The 16,704-nt window shown below is 40.0% G+C and overlaps 2 protein-coding genes across 2 annotated transcripts in view; both read right to left on the minus strand.

Moving 5' to 3' along the window:
- ChAT (Choline acetyltransferase) overlaps positions 1-15,825 on the minus strand; it is a gene marked incomplete at its 5' end in the record, with an annotated part of 30,630 nt that extends 14,805 nt beyond the window's left edge. The window contains one exon of the mRNA XM_018019142.2: positions 15,555-15,825. Coding sequence (XP_017874631.1) covers positions 15,555-15,825 — 271 coding nt within the window. The remainder of the gene's footprint in view (positions 1-15,554) is intronic.
- Positions 918-15,694, minus strand: VAChT (Vesicular acetylcholine transporter). Its single transcript, XM_018017899.2, has 2 exons — positions 15,555-15,694; positions 918-7,609 (listed from the first exon to the last, which is right to left on the minus strand). The coding sequence occupies exon 2, from the start codon at positions 7,051-7,053 to the stop codon at positions 5,341-5,343; it is 1,713 nt and encodes a 570-aa protein (XP_017873388.1). The 5' UTR covers positions 7,054-7,609; positions 15,555-15,694; the 3' UTR covers positions 918-5,340.
- Positions 15,826-16,704: the final 879 nt, after the last annotated feature.

Genomic DNA, 16,704 nt, shown 5'->3' on the forward strand with positions numbered 1-16,704 from the left:
GGAAAGTCCATGATGGGACATAGGATAGTATGCAATACTATCATATAACTGAAAATAAGTATCTGGGTCTTATAGACTCTAATTCAGGATATTTTCGAATCGGTTTATATTGATCTCATAAAGTTGAAAGGGGATATCATAAACAAAAATTAAAAATTTTAATACTGACAAACAATAATAAACTACATAAAACTAATAAACTACATAAAAGTCTTTGAATTATGTTAAAAATTTTAAATAACAAATACAAATTTGAGAAGATTGATTGTAGCAATATGTCAAGTGTGAAAATAGTTGTTAGAATGTTAGATTGTTTCAGCATACATACATACATATATCTGTATTTAGTTTCGGGAGCTTTTCATAAAACTAAAGTCTAGAACTAATACACTCGCTTTCACATCAACAACATCTATTGAGTGCATCTGACAGACACTCGGTCTACATGGCCAGCTTTCCGCTTGGCCTGGGATGGCTGGCTTAGCTGGGGCTGCCCACTTTTCGGCAGCCACAACAAGCTAAAGTTAGTTTCATATTTTTGGGGCTCAGCGCTGGTGCGTGCCAGAGGCGCGTGGCCAAAAAGTTGCTAATGGAAATTGCAAAACAGAAAATCCATTTTCCACACAGCAACAACGTCCAAAATTTCACAGCCTCAGGGCACGCACACAATTTCCTTTCGACCAGCAGCGGTTGCTCCTGCTCCTGCTCCTGCTCATGCTTTAGTTCGTTGTTGTGGAACCACCACCAAATGCAGAGCAACCACCAAACCACAGAAGCAAAGTTTCAACAGAACTTTGGCTACATTCAACTTTCTCACTCACTCTCTTACTCTCTCTCACACCTTGTCTCACTCTCTCTCTCGCTCTTTTCCAATTAGGTAATTAATATAATTATAGCTAAGGTCCCAATTGAAAGACTTCTTTTTCATGGTTAACAATTATATTTCAATAGTATTTCATTTGGTTGTTGTATTTTTGGTTTTGTATTTGTATTTGTATTTGTGTGTATTCTGCTGCTCTGTAATATGCATTATCGTTATCATTATCGTTATTCTTTCAATATTTCACTTGATCCATACGCATTTCAATTACAATAATTTATTTATGATATATATATGTATATTCCATTCGTATTCTTAGTATGCCGTTAGCTGTTCAATGCCATGATTTCTTGATAGAGCAGGGGCAGCGGGTTGGGAAAGTAGGTAAATAGATGATAGGTATAGGCATGAAGTGTTACCCGTCAATTGTATATTTGATATAATATTACTTCAAGCATAGAGTATTTCGCTTTCAGGGAACATAGTTAAGAGTTAGAAACTAAAGTTTTCTTTGGATAGACTTTGAAATTGTGAACAGCAAACGTTTTCAGAACTGTTTTGAGTATAGAATAGAGTTAGAGTTAGAGTTTGAGTTAAAAGTTCTCTTTAGCATTTTCCATAATTTTTTGAGGCTCTATTACAAATATATATATATATATTTATATTTTATAATAATACAAATACTAGTTTAACACAAACGTCTATAACATTAGCAGAAACAAATTGTGGAGTTTTGATAATTTAATCTAATCTTAATATATGTATTTGAAACACTTTGATCAAAACTTACCATACGCAACTAATTTCTCTCTTCTTCTTGCTATACAAAAACTGAATTGTGGCGGAATTTCTTGAGGGCTTTTCGGATAGTACAAATACATTTGCCTATAGCACATTAAATCAGTTTCTTCTTCTTCTTTTTCTCGAAAATGAAATGTAAACATTTAAAAAGTTTTTTTTTTTGCTTTTGTTTAACTTTTAAATATTTTATAATATGTAAAAATTATATTATTCATATAATTATAATTATAATTTTAATATATTATTGAACATTCAACACTTTAAATACATATTTTATGATTTTAAGTTCAATTTTGAAATTATTATTATTACTATTTTTTTTTAATTTTCTTTTGTTTATAACTTTCTGTTTCTGTAGCACATCGTACATTAATTATATATATATTTGTTTAATACATATTTATATATTTATATATACGTGTGTGTGTGTATGTTAGCAACATTGTTTAATTTTTACAATACGTACAGATATAGTCGTAATTTGTTAAAAATTTTTCAATTTCTTATAAAATTTCGTTAGATATTACACTTAGCCGGCCTTTTAGCACGCTCAATAACGTACTCCTACCATGAGAATACCCCATAAGCATCATAGAGTATTCGTTAGTGCTGTGCAGCGTTCGTATTGGCTACTCCAATCCAATTACTAAACATCATTTCAATACTCGTTCACGATGACCACAAAGGGAGTATATTGGTTTTACATAATAATTTTGTGTTTTTGTATATTAACTTTAAACATCGAATATCGGATGAAGATTTCGTAATAAATCAAAATCCTTTCTTGTGTCGTGTGAGCGAGTATTATGCAGTCGATAGCGTCCGAATGCCACATTTTAACTTTTTTAAATGTAAATTTATATAATATATATATATATATATATTTTTTTTTTATATATTTTGTATTTTGTGTATATGTCTATTTTTTTTTTTTATATAATTACATATTTGGTTTTGTAATATTTTATTTACTTTTATTTTGTTTTTGGAAGATACTTCAAACATTTTGTCAAATGGTCTCTGCTGAATGTAAAAAAAAAAAAATCATTCGATTAATTCTGTAAATTTTCCTTCTTTTCCATTTTGAATTTGATTGGTTTTGAATTTGGATTTGGATTTGGTTTCGGAACAGAAGACCATTTTGCATGAACAGAATGTTTGTACAGCTTCATACATATATCTAGTTTCCCTTTCTGTTTCATAGTTTATATATAATTGATTTTTAACTAATTGGTATATTGCTTTCCGAAATGTTATTTAAATTTGTATACTGACATATGAATATATATATATGTATATTTAGTGTTGTATATGTAGCGATTCATTCATAACGGATCGTGGCATTATCTTTAAGACTCTGCTTGTGACGTGTATGTGTGTGTGTGTTTGAAATGAACCATTGATGCTTCTATGCTATGTTAACATGGATCGTAATCATACATAAACTATATATATATATTATATCTTTATTCCATTCTATATAGTATATATAGTGTTTTTTAAGATTCTGCTCGTACGGTGTGTACTTTGTTTTAATTGATACATTTGATGGGAGATTTTTTCATGAGTTTTCATTCATTCATATTTACTAAGAGCTTGCTTAAAATGTATTATAATTATATTTATATATATGTTTGTATGCTAAATGATAATACACAGGTTACAAACGGAGTGCCTCATAAAAGAGAAAACAATATATATCGGGTATTGAATATATATGTATATATGTTATGATCTATTCAAAACGTTTGCTTAACTAATTGCTTTGAAAATCAGTGCATTTGCTAGACATATAGTTCGATAGATATGTATGTATATATGTATATATTTTTGCAGTATATGGGCTATATAAACTAGGCTGGTATTCTGCTTTTTAAAATTCCTCAAAATAAGCTCTAACTGTATATGGTATATATGTGTATATACATATATATACTCGCAGATTAGATAACTTTGCTGTTAATTTGAAAAAATGGCCGTGTCACTGATATGTTTACGGATATAGAATGTTCAAGAGTTTCGACTAGCGTAATTATTATGTAATACACATTCAAAATCTATAAATATCTATGGAATAGATATATATGTATATATATTTATGTATATATGTGCTAACACAGGCCAACTAAATTTGATGACATTTTGTAATCAATCCATAACACTAAACTGTTAAATGAGTTCATTTTAGATATTCCCAATTTGGATCTAGAAACAGAATGGCTTTACTTATATTTCGATTTTTATCGAAAGTGACATGAGAGCTAGAGATTAAATTAGTTTACATTAAAGCAAAATAGTTTGAAGAGAAACTGAAAAAGCTATATTCCAATATTCTACTAATTAGTATATCCTATTAGAATATCTCAAGAATCTGACTTGATAGCTGTCAGCCTCACTTTCAGCTTAGTCTGCCTGCCTGATTACGCAATCCAATTGACCTATATAACAGACTATAACAGATTGTGATAATTAACTGTGTACAGCAATTGTTATACAAAAATGTTCAGTTGACTTAGATCCTAGATAGAATAGGTGTATAATATATGTATATATAGAGAGCAGCTATAAAAAGCCGTCTGCAAAATATGAGTGCAATTAAAATGATATATATATATTTAACGTACAGTTAGCTAAGTTGAGATAATGTATCTGTCGATACATACACAAGGTACACACATTTATGCTATGCTATTATCGAGCTGCTAGGCCTAGGCTATACCCTGTATACACATAGATATAGAGGGGGCTTAGCCAACGGTCGCATAAAGTCGACAAAGCAAATAATAATTGATTGGTAGGTATATATGAAACATCTAATATTTTCAAATTCTCGTTACGGACTAAACGTATATATGTATATATATAAATATGTATGTATGTATATATAGACGATATGTGATGTATACTCGTGCATACATGCACCATATATGTACATATATCGTACTAATAGCAATAGTTAATATCACTTTGGTAATTTAAACAGGCGAGCCATTGAGACTCTGATATGTATCGTTACCTTGGTTGTGTCTTATGTTAGAAATATCAGTAAATACTTGAAATCAAAAATCGTTTTCAAAACTCCAAATGATATGGCACAGCCGGTCGGGCGGCAACACGATGCCCCACAGATGCGTCGCAATGGCACACGAAAGGGTGTATATAGTTCGGTTTGTGCAAATTGTGATATGTCTGCGATATGAATGCCATTGCCTGCTCCTCAGCACGACGACACCTGTGGCACCTGTCCAGCCTGCTCCGCTGCGCCGCTTACGTGCTACGGCTTGTATAAATATGTATATAACTATGTCTATGTATATATATGTGATATCTGTTGCAGATCGGAACTAGGAACGAGCGCTGCTGCTCCTTGAGTTTGATCCAATTATGACTATGCTTTGGTTGCTCTAGCTTCAGCGTATAGAGTACTGAGTATAGTTGGACCGACATCGATAACGGTGCCAATATACTACATATGTATATCCTATGTGTAGCTGCGTGCAATCAGTGTATGATACAAAACCGGTGCGTGGGGGCTTTAGCAGCTGAACTTGAACTATTTGCATGCCATATGCAGTTTTATAGTGTACGTACCACTTACTATTTATATATATATTTATATATATGTAGGTAATATCCTAAACCAAATTCAAGTGAGTTCAACAAAATTATAGGTATATGTATATATCGAAATGATAATATCTTTTCTTGAAGACAACAGTTTAAAATCCTTGTCTAAAGGGATTCGCTGGTCCAGCAGGACCTCTGCTTGGCTGCTGCTGCTGCTGCTGCTGTGCCTGCTGGAAAGGATTCGCCACGCGTGGCTGGGCGTAGCTGCCGCCCTGCTCCTGGTAGCCCGGCTGGTAGCTCTGATCCTGCTGGTAGCCAGCCGCCTGCTGATAGTCGTACTGCTGGTGCTGCTGCTGCTCGTCCAGATTGGTCTCCTGCTCCGACTGGTACTGCTGGCCGTACTCGAGGTGATTCTTGAGCTCGCCCTCGACGGGCTTCTGGTCGTGCATGACGTAGGTCTGGTACTCCTTGTTGGGCGGATCCTGCATCAATATGTTGGCCTCGTTCTCGAACGGCTTGAAGTCGTAGATGTTGCGCAGCTTGCGCAGCACGGGCACATAGGCCAGATTCGAGAAGGCGATGAGAAAGTTGAGCGCTGTGAATCCAATGGCCTCCACAACGCCGCCCGCTATGATCGGCCCCACGGCATAGGCGATCGAATAGGAGATGTCCGCGATGGCGTAGATGCTGCCATAGACGGACACATAGCGCACGTCCACCAGGTAGCCCAGCGTGGGCAGCAGCGCCGTGTCTATCAACGCGATGCCGAAGCAGATCACACAGATGGGCAGCATGAGCGTCTTGTAGCCCCCGCAGAAGGGTATGACGAAGCAGGACAAGCCCTCCAGGGCCAGCCCGCCGGCTGCCATTAGCCACTGGTGCTGCGGATACTTGCGTGCCATCTTCACGGTTATGACCACGCCCAGCACGTGTGGAAAGAAGGCGGGCAGCCAGACCATGCCGATCTTCCAGTTGTCCGTGGTCATATTGTCCTCCATCCACAGCGAGATGGTGGGCTCCAAGAAGGCGAGTGCCACGTTCGACATGGTCAATGCTCCAGCGCAGACGGCGATGTAGGGATCCATGAGTAGGCGCCAGATGGGTATTACCTGGTTCTGGACCTCTTTGCTCTGTCTGATCTGCTCCTTGACGGGCTTCATGACCAGCAACAGCATCAGGCCATCCAGCAGGCAGACCAGTGCCAATATGAGGAATGGCACCTCTTTGCCCGCGAATTGGTACAGAGCGCCGCCAAAAGGGGGCGCCACTAGGCAGCCGAAGCTAATGAATGCCAGCGCAATGCCCAGCGCCTGCGATCGCTCGTTCTCCTCCGTGAAGCGATCCGCAATCATGGCCAGACCCGAGGTGTCGGCGAACGCCGAGCCAGCGCCCTGCAGCGAGCGGGCGAAGAAGAGGACGCTGTAGCTGCTGCCGCAGGCGAAGACGGCCGTCGAGAAGAACATGATGGTCAGGCCGATCATCATGGGTATGTCGTAGCCGATTTTGTCAATCAAGCCGCCCGAGAACGGATTCACCATCAGCTGGACAATGGCCTTGGAGGCAAAGAGTATGCCCGTGGCCGAGTCTTGGCCGTGATGATCGTGATGCGTCGGAATGATACGCCCAGTGACATTATCTCGGAGCGGCGGCGGCGTTGGGCCCTCATCGAAGCTGCCAATCTCGCGCAGATAGTCGGGTATGATCGGCACAATGACCATGTACAGCATGTTGTCCAACAGCAAGGCAATGGAGACAATGACCAGGATGAGGCGACGCTGATTCACCGGCTCCTGTATCTTCTCCCACACAATCTCCTTCACCTCGCGCACCTCCAGGTTGATCAGCGGTATTTGGAAGGAGGCCATTTTGCTTTGCTTCTCTTTTGATTAAGTACTAAGAATCGCTTGAGCTCTTCCAATCTCTCTTTCTCTTTCACTCTGCTAGCACAACTTCAGTGGCAGGCGTTCATTTTGCAAGCTGCTCTTTCGATTTGATTCTAGAATTGCTTAAGCTCTATCGCTCTCTCGCTCTCTCTCGCTCTTGCTCTCCGCTGGCTGCAGTTTAGTAGCTTAGGCAGGGGGACATTTTATTTTTAGAATAGCTTGCGTGCTCTCTATGCCTCTCTCGCTCGCTCCCTCTTTGTACTATGTGTAGCCCTTATAGTTGATCTGCTCTTTTGCTTGCTGCTCTGATGCTTTTCGATTTCATGTCCGCTGCCGGAAATTGGGCTGCTGCATCCGTTTGCGGTTGACTTTTGGTGGTTCGCTCGTTTGTGGTTAGCTCCAGTTTGCTTTGTTGCAGTTGCGGTTGCAGTTGCACTCACAGCTGTTTCTTACATGATTTCGTGCTGCTGTGTTTGTTGTTGTTTTTGTTGTTGTTGTTGTTGTTAGTGTGTGAGTTGTTGGCATGCCAGTGAACAACCTTTAACGACACAGAAACAAGATTTCGTTAGTTCTTTCGTTATGGCTCAGACAGTAGTTAATTGTTTTTTTTTTCTCTCTTTTCTCTTTTCTTCTTTAAACATAATTGATTTGATTTGGCATTTTTATTGAAATATCATAGAATTTGATCATTTGTTTTTATGATTGAAATGTTGTTTCTGTGTTGCAAAAGGTTGCCTGCTGGTGAACAACAAAAATGTGTATTTGTTAAGATTAGTTTACACATATTTACATAAATTAAGTAGAGCGTTTGCTGCTTGCACACATTTCAATCATAAAACAAATACCGTACCATATTCTATAGAGTATTCCATGTGCCACTACAATGGCATTAACAATAAATACATATGCAATTACTTCAATTGCGCCGCGAGGGTAGTTCGACAAGCATGCTCACAGCCGCGTGGCCACACTTCAGAATCATCTAATTACATGTAATATTCGCTTTGTTCCATACAACAGAGAAATAACAACCACAAGCTTTGACAAAGCGCTTGAACGACACGCAAGCCACAAGAAGTGGCTCGAGTCCCAGTCCACTACAGCAATCAATCAATGGAGTGGTTCTAGTGCAAGGAGAGTAGGGAAGAGGAGCGAAGAGTTGATAGGAGAGCAAAGAAAGAGTAGAGAAGCAACGACTCGAACTGTAGTTGTTAAAGCCTGACTCGAATCTGCTTTAAACTATCGGGACTTTTCATACATATGTACATACGTATATACTTTTATTATTATGCAACAATTTTATAGTTTAAACTTGAAGTCTCAGCACCTTTTAGCTTATATATTTTATCTTCTTGCCATTTATAGACCCAATGGACAACTGTCTGCTCTCCCATGCCAGCTATCAATGCTGATCTAATTTCAACATTTATCTACCTTGTTGCCACCCCCGAAAAGACAAACACAACATAAAAACGTTACGTGTGCAGGGTATTAAAATATACCCAAACTCCCTCCAGCCAACCTCCCTCCAACCAACGCACCATCCAACCATCGAGTCGTCGAGCCGTCGAGTCGTCGAGCCGTCGAGCCATCCAGCCCCTGTCTGATGGGGTCTTTTGGTATATGCGAGACGTTAGAATAACATTTCGTTTTATCATTAAATTTTCATGACCACGTTTCGTGTGCTGTTTTATTTTTTGTTGTTGCTGGGCTAACCCCCCACCTGCCTTGTCTTGCGTTTCTGTTTGGGTGGGTGTGGCTGATCGAAGGCGGGGGCCGGTGGCGCTGAGCATAGCCAGCCCTTGGGCTTCTTGCACATGAGTCAATTATCGTGGATGTGTGTGTGTAAATGATGTGTGCGTGTTTGTGTGTGTATATGTGTGTGGGCTGTGCTATCACTCGCTCGCTGAGCAAAAGAGAGTGTATTGGTATTATAGTGCCGTATGAATAGAAAGTTAAAGCGAATGAATATAGTCTACATGTATCATGGAAAAGAGCCCTTTGAATCGAGATGAATAGATAAGCAATAAAGTTATTGCAGTAAAGTATGCAATTGGCATACATGTATACATATATTCATGTTCATTAGGAATAGTCGACTTCATCATATACATGCATAGTTTGTATAAAGCAAGAAGCTATAATGTTGGCAAGAGCAGCTCGATACGAGGTATAGAGTATCCAGTCTCCTAAGGAAATGGGAGCTAGATTAGTCTGACTTATATTGATTTTATGTACAATTATATTGAATGGCCTTTGACAGAGACTGCAATAGATTGACAAACTAAGCTGAGATTTCTGATTGCTTTAATTGCCTAAAGGTTGAAGCAGTTGAGCAACTCAAATGACAAGGAATGCAATCAGTTAGTCTGAAAGCTAGAGCTTCGCGAGTTTGATTGAAAAATCATTGGGAACGGGTGTCAAACAGACCAAAGTGAACACCTACAAGCTGAATATACGTTAGATTTTAATCTACAGGTGATCTGCACTATAGATGGAAAAGGCTGTAGAACTCTCAGCATGGAACTGCAATCGAAATCGATTGGAATGCTTGAACGAGTATTGACAGTTGAGTGCATCTGAAATGCTTTAGACGACGACAACGGTATCCATAAGAATGTTGCTTGAGCGAGTATCAAGCAGTCGATAACTTCCAGTTCACATGACATTCATACAACGGAAGACTTTAATTTTGGGTTTGTTTTGGTGTGCTGCAACAGGAACAGCAACAGCAACAGCAACAATAGAAGCAACGGCAACGGCGACTGAGTCGTGGCTCAGGTGGGTCGCTTTACTTGACCCTGGGGTTGGCTGCACGCGCTGCTTTTTATCAAAGCCAGGGGTTGGCACTCGCAGCTGCTCGCTGCTCGAGTCAAGTGCAGAAACGTGTGCCAGCGCCAACATGTTGGTTATAATAATGAACGAGACCAGGCCAAGCCCAGGGGCCTGGCACAACATCAGGATTATTAAAGTTCACACAGACAGAGAGAGAGAGAGAGAGAGAGAGAGAGAGAGAGAGAGAGAGAGATAGACAGAAACTTTGAACATCAAACAGCGGCAATTTATGTTTACGCCTTTATAATTTTATTGATTTTTCCGCGCTGACTGGCAAAAAATAAAAATAAATTCTGTTTGCAGCTGATGAATTTCCCAGCAAATAAACCAATTTATGTTACGTTTTCGTATTCGTTTTCGTTTTCGTTTTCTGTTTCCATTTGTATTTCGGTTTCAGTTTGTGTTTCATAACGTCAACTTCTGCGGCTCTCATTATACCTTCTCGGCTTCCTTTCATACTTGCCTCAATTAGCAAAGCCTCGAGTTCATATTTTATGTATGAATTGCGCATCTGTTGCGATTCTAAAGCATTCACAAGCAAGCCAAAGCAACCTCTGCCCAGCCTTGTAGAGAGAAAAGTCTTACTGTTATCTTTCCCTCTAAGCACTTATATTGTTGTTCTCTGTGTGTGTGGAAATTCAATCTATCCGCAGACAACTAGATAAAACCGGCAAAGTGCACTATAAATTGAAATTCTCGCCTGCAACTCGAGCTGCCTGGCATAAGAGGCAGCTGCAAAATAGATTACTTTTCACATAGTTTTTTTGCGCAGTGCACATAAGTAAGCAGTTGAGTTATGAGCTTTCTGTTTGCTTCAGTTGCTCAAAAAGTCTGCTGAAGGGAGCCCATCACGATGGGGAGTGCTCGACTGTGAGATACCCATAAGTATATATAGACGAATTTGCCCCCTCTCCAGCAAAAGAAGGATAAATAAGGATATGAGGAGCATAATATATTTTCCCATAATTTATACATTAAAATATCAACAATTGATCAAACTACCCTCGCATATCATTATATGATTGCAAATATGCCTTCTTCTGTCTGCTACAAAACCAATTTTCACTTTCCGCCCACTTGAAAATAAAGTTTCATCAGCTTTCCATACGGCCCCACCCCTCAAGCAGCAGGGTATCAAAAAGAAAATTACATTTCTGTTCTGCTCTAGACGTGGCCCTCTGCCGTCCGACTGCTCGAATAGGTAAACAGAGCATAGAAATACAATTTCATTTTTCCTTCAAATTAAAATCGCACATACATATAAGTATGTTAGCCAACACTGGCTGAGAGTGGGTGTTGAGCGGCAGCGTGTAAAGCGTGAAAGGAAAAACCAATCATAATATTTATGATAAGCCGCGTTTCATTTGTCAGCCTACAAAAGGCAGCGCTAATCCTTACAAGTGTTCCATTGTGCACACACAGAGTGAGATAGAAAGAGAGAGAGAGAGAGCGACACACATACATCCACATGTATTTAGAGACACTCTTCCCTCATCGAGCATTTGTGAAGTGTTGTAAGCTGCTTTACTCAAGTGGATCGGACTGGGCAGAGTTTGCTGTGCACTGAGCCGTGCGCATATTTATGGCACTCACTGTTTCCAATCAAATTCGTTGCCTAATTTCGGGCGTCGCTTTCATTCATTGATTAATGACATGTGAACCAGACGTGTGTGTAGCGTTGATGTGTGTGTGTGTGTGTGTGTTTGCTAATTTGTTCTCTGTCTTGCCATTAATTGAACTGTGCTCAGGTGTGTGTTAACCGCAACTTGATCGATTTGGCTTCACCTTAACCCTCTTTTCTCTCATTTCTCGGACTTGCCCTCTCGCAACGTCTTTATCCGTTTATTCGCTTTGTTTTCTGTTGTCAAGTTTAATTGTCTTGTCTTTGGCTTTGGCCCTATCGATTTCACTGCAATTGGGTTAGCTTAGTTAATTGGTTTGGCGAGCGCCGTAAGCCAAATATTTTAATTGCAAAACTTTTCAAAGGAATCAAAAATTATCAAAAAAAATAAGAAAGGAAAGGGAAAAGGAAAACAAGTGAAACGTGGGCCGCCCACTTTAGCTGTTATCATTTTTGTCTTTGCTACAGCTTTAAATGGCTTTCAGTCAATTCCCTGGAGGCTGCGTAGCCACTTAGCCGGGATCAGGCTGCAGTTCCGCAGATTAGGGTCGCACGCGCTCCATTTACAGCGCCCGTAAATATAAGAGGAGCGTGTCTATTACACCAATGGCAAGCGAATACTCTTTGCCTCAAAGCTATTTACATTTTGCGACACCAGAGAGCAAAGCTCGAAGCATCACGCACTGTTCTCTGCTTGCCTGTCACTTAATGAATTTATAGATACTTTTGCTATATTACACTCGCTTCAGCCGCTGCCCATTCCAATATGTATTAAGTGTACCAAAGCTTCATCTAGCTCTTCATTTTGCCTGGCTTCTGATGGCACAATGGGGCGTATACGTGCCTTGGCCTATAAATCAAAACATTAACTGGGCGTGGCCAGGCAGTGAGTGTGCGTGTTTCTACAGCTCCTAAATGGCACCTCATTCGCCATGCCACGCCTTTACGGCAGCGCCTTCCCTACAGAATAAGCCTCGGCCAGCTTCGCTTACAAATTGCCAGTCGAATAAATTACATTTTATGCGCGAGTCCATTGCTCTATATGTATATATGTATAGAGATTTACATGCATATATACTCTGTTAATTTTGTCGGCTGTCCAAGCCTGATTAATCGCTAGTTCTGTCGTTTCGCAGCTCGTGCGACAAGGCGCAAAATGTGAACATTTGTGGCGCTACAAATGCCTCCCAATCAACAACACCATCAGCGACCGGTTTACAAGTTTACGACTTTTGATGTTGCTGCAGCAGCATCCCGGCTTGGTCTGTGGCAGGGGCAGGGGCTGGGGCTGTGACTGAAGGCTGCTGCCAGACCCAGAGTAACCTTTCGTCCTCGGGTGCCCCATCAAGTTGCGCGCTCGGCGAGTGCAGGCGGGCATATCGAAAGGCGAATAACTGAGACTGAACTGAAAAGTTCCCTTAGGTAATATAGAACAAAAATGTGAAATAAGTTTCTTACATGCAATATTCAATAGATGCCTTCAAAGAAAATAACAAATAAATAGGGTATACAAATTTTCTATGCCATTTTTATAGGACACTTTTTATGTTAGCCTCAATGACAAGGAGAGAGAAGACAAGATCTGAGAGTAAAGCTTAAGGCTAACTAAGATATGGATACTCCATAGCTATAGAGATTAAAGATGTTTAAATAGCGAACATTCCTTATTAGAGTGCCATCAAACACCAAGTTGTGGGTCTGAATTTCGGAAATCTGAGTAAATGAGATCTATGTACGCAATTACATTTATGGAAGAGAACATTCTCAAGTTTTAAAGGGGGTACATACCAGAGACTTATTCATCCTTACTCTTATATATTAGCTATGTAATATATGGAGCTTTTCATGTTCCAATTCTATTAACCATGATTTAGCACGTGAGCGGGAATCGGAGAGTTATATGCAAATAACTCCATTTCTATAAACCGTAAAAGTCTACAGAATTATATCTAAATATAGCTAGAAGTGATTTTCCATAAAGTTTTCTTATTAATTCGTGTTCGACTAAGCTGAGCGGGTATCACGCAGTCGATAGCCAGCAGATGCATTTGCTGCTGCTTATGGCTCAATAGAAGCAGGTTCAACCCTCGAGTTGCTGCTGCTGGTTTGCGGTCTCTCGATTGGGAAAGGGGCTGACGGGCTCTATGTGTGTGTGTGTGACGTTCGTTCGCTCCTTTTATCAGACAGCATCAAGACAAATGCGTTACTTGTTTCTCGTTTGGGCTTATTACGAGCTACCTTCCTTCCTGCCAGGCAGCCTGGCAGTGAGGCAGCCCGGCAGTGAGGCAGTGAGGCAAGGAGGCAGTCATCCCAGCCCCGCCGTCAGCCACCCCATTGGAATGGCTTTTGTTTTGACATGAAGACCGCTATGAACACATCAGCGTTACAAACGCCTCGACAAGGGCAAACAAGGCAAACAATCTAATGACAAGGCGGCAGCCAGCGCTCGCTCTGTTTGTCTTTGTGTGTTTCTGTGGCAAATTTATATGTATTGGCTTCATTATGCTACAGCAGCAGCCGCAGCAGCCACAGCAGCAGCAGAGACCACCATGTGCAGGTGTCTGTCTCCAGGAATGATTTTTGCCAACCCTCGGCAAATTTCTTGCTTTTAATGATTTAATGATGAAACTAAACACAAACTTCATTAGCTTTTGGCTAAAATTTCCTCTGAATGTAAGGCATGACAGATATTTTCCCAGTATTTAATTGAAAATATAATTGACGATTGCATAATGTGAATATCATAGTACAAAACTAAGAGAATGTTCCACTAGCAGTTATCCGAGCTGAACTGAAGAACTAACACACATATATGAATATTAATACAAGTTTACTGTATGAGTTTCTTATTCCATTAAACTTTTTGCAGGGGGCTTAATTAATAAAAGTTGTAAAGCGAAAAATCAAAGAGGAGTTTTAGTTATTCCCAAAAGTTGCTTAAAAACTATAAACTATTAATTTTTAGTATATTAACAAAAGTTGTATCAATCCGTAGAAACTAAATTTCTATATGTTTTAATAGATATCTTGTAGACACAGAAATGGTAGCCCTTTAAGCAAAACAATATTTTTATACATATATTATGTATGCATGTATGTATATGCTGAATGAATGGCAAAATATGTGCATATTATTTTGCATTTGAATTTGTTGCATTAAATACAATCGAATATAATATCCTACCAATTTTACATATATAAATGTTTGTTGTTTCACACATTTTATTTATTTAAAATTAATATAAAATTTGATTCAAATGAAATCTGAATACAAACTTTTAATACGAAATAATTTATTAAGTTTAGATAAAAATTATTTTAAAAATATATTTTTTCAAACTTTAATTGAGTATTAGATTAAACTAATTTTATATAGTTAAATATATTAGATGATTAAAAAATTACAAAAGAAATATTAATTTGATATTAAGTATTTGCAGCTCTGCAATCTTAAGCAGATCTAATTAAATAATAAAATAAAGGTAAGGAAATATAAAATAAATTAATTGCCTGTAATTAAAATGAATTCATTTGCTAAACAAAATTTTTATGCTGCACATTTTTGGAATTTTTATAAAAATTCAAAATCAAGCTTCCTTCATCATTGCAGTTTAGTCGCGCATTACATAAGAACTAGAAGCGATTTAACCTCTGCTCGCAGACACGTTGAAAATCTAACTGTAAGTGTTTCAATTCCATTTTGTGCCAGTGACAAAAGCAGAAACGGAATGGGCCACGAATTTCGTATGTTCCTGCACACACACACACACACACACACACACACGCACCCACCTGGCTGTGCAAAAACTGTGCCTGTGTGTGTGTGTGTGTAGAGGCCAAAACACTTGGAGCTTTTTTAGCAGTGTTTGCATGCGAGAAGTTTGTTTAATTTTAATTAGTTGCGAATATCCTAGGCAAGTTATGTAAGCCACTCGCATGGAGGACAAACACTGCTAGAGCTAGACTAGAACTGTATGCATACATATAGATATAGATAGCTGTATAGGTGTTGGTGTATCCGACTAACCTGTATCGCTCGGTGTGATATTGCTCAGGCGATGGCTGAGAAAGCCGCGCAAGTTGGAGACGACACGCTGCGGCGAGTTGGGGCCGCTGCCAATCGAGAAGCTACGCAGTTTGGAGAACAGGGCGGCCGATTCAGCGCTGCTCCCGCTGGCTCCACCAGCGGCGCTGCTGCTGCTGTTGGCCTCGTTGGACGCCACGTTCGTTGCGTCCACAAAAACGGAGTTGGCAGGAAAGCAACTATCGCCCTCTCTCTCGCTCTCTCTGTGGTCGAGTTATGTAAAAACCGTTGCACTGAACAAACTTAACGCGGAGTCAACCCGAACGCGCTGATACCCTTTCGTTTCACTCACGCTGCCCACGCCCACGCAATTGAATTTTCGTTTATTTCGCTGTTGATTTATTTATAATTTTCCTATTTTCTTTTCTATTTTATTTGATGGATTTTGCAAAGTGAGCAACGACAGCAGCAGTTGGCAGCGTGCGTTGTGTCGTCCGGGCAGGAGCAAAGGTAACTTCTGTCTGGCGCTGCTCGCACGTAGCTGCTGCTATACCGTTATTTTCATTTCTTCTGCTGCTGCTGCTGCTGCTGCTGCTGCGGCTGTGGCTGTGTGTGTGTGTTTTTGTCGGTATTCAGGCTGGAATTCCAGCTCAGGTCTCTTTCGGAGCTTTCCACGGCGCAGGACATGACGCATGCGCCTGCCTGTGGCTGCCCACCAATTGGCTCGCTGGCTGAACCTCTCCTGCCTCGCTCACCAGCCCCCCAGCCCCCGCCCCACCTGCTTCCCTGCCACTGTCAAGCGCTGAGCGCCTTCACAGTTTTCCCATGCATATTACTTGCGGCTCGCTGGGCACATTTGAATAAAATTCTATTCGCGCCGCGTTCGTTCTTCGCTCTTTACCTTTAGCGTTGGCTCACCCACGCAAAAGAAAATCAATTTCTACCTGTCTAGGCAGCGCGCATTTTTCTTACTATTTTTTCACCTGCCTTGTCTCTTGTTGTTGTACTTTTGCTTTGTTTATTTCTGTTTGCACTTCATATAGCATACTTTTTGGGGCTTATGTAAGGCACGCATTGGCTGCCCCCTCTCGCTCACTCTCCCTTTCTCTATCCCTTTACATAATCGGTTAATTTGTAAGTAAACTCTTTTTCT

The sequence above is a fragment of the Drosophila arizonae genome, chromosome 2 (genome assembly GCF_054131065.1).
Source record: "Drosophila arizonae isolate 15081-1271.41 chromosome 2, UAZ_ARI_1.0, whole genome shotgun sequence".
Taxonomy (NCBI): domain Eukaryota; kingdom Metazoa; phylum Arthropoda; class Insecta; order Diptera; family Drosophilidae; genus Drosophila; species Drosophila arizonae.

Coding starts and splice junctions, on each gene's coding strand:
- VAChT (XM_018017899.2), bottom strand. CDS start 7,053: ATGGCCTCCTTCCAAATACCGCTGATCAACCTGGAGGTGCGCGAGGTG.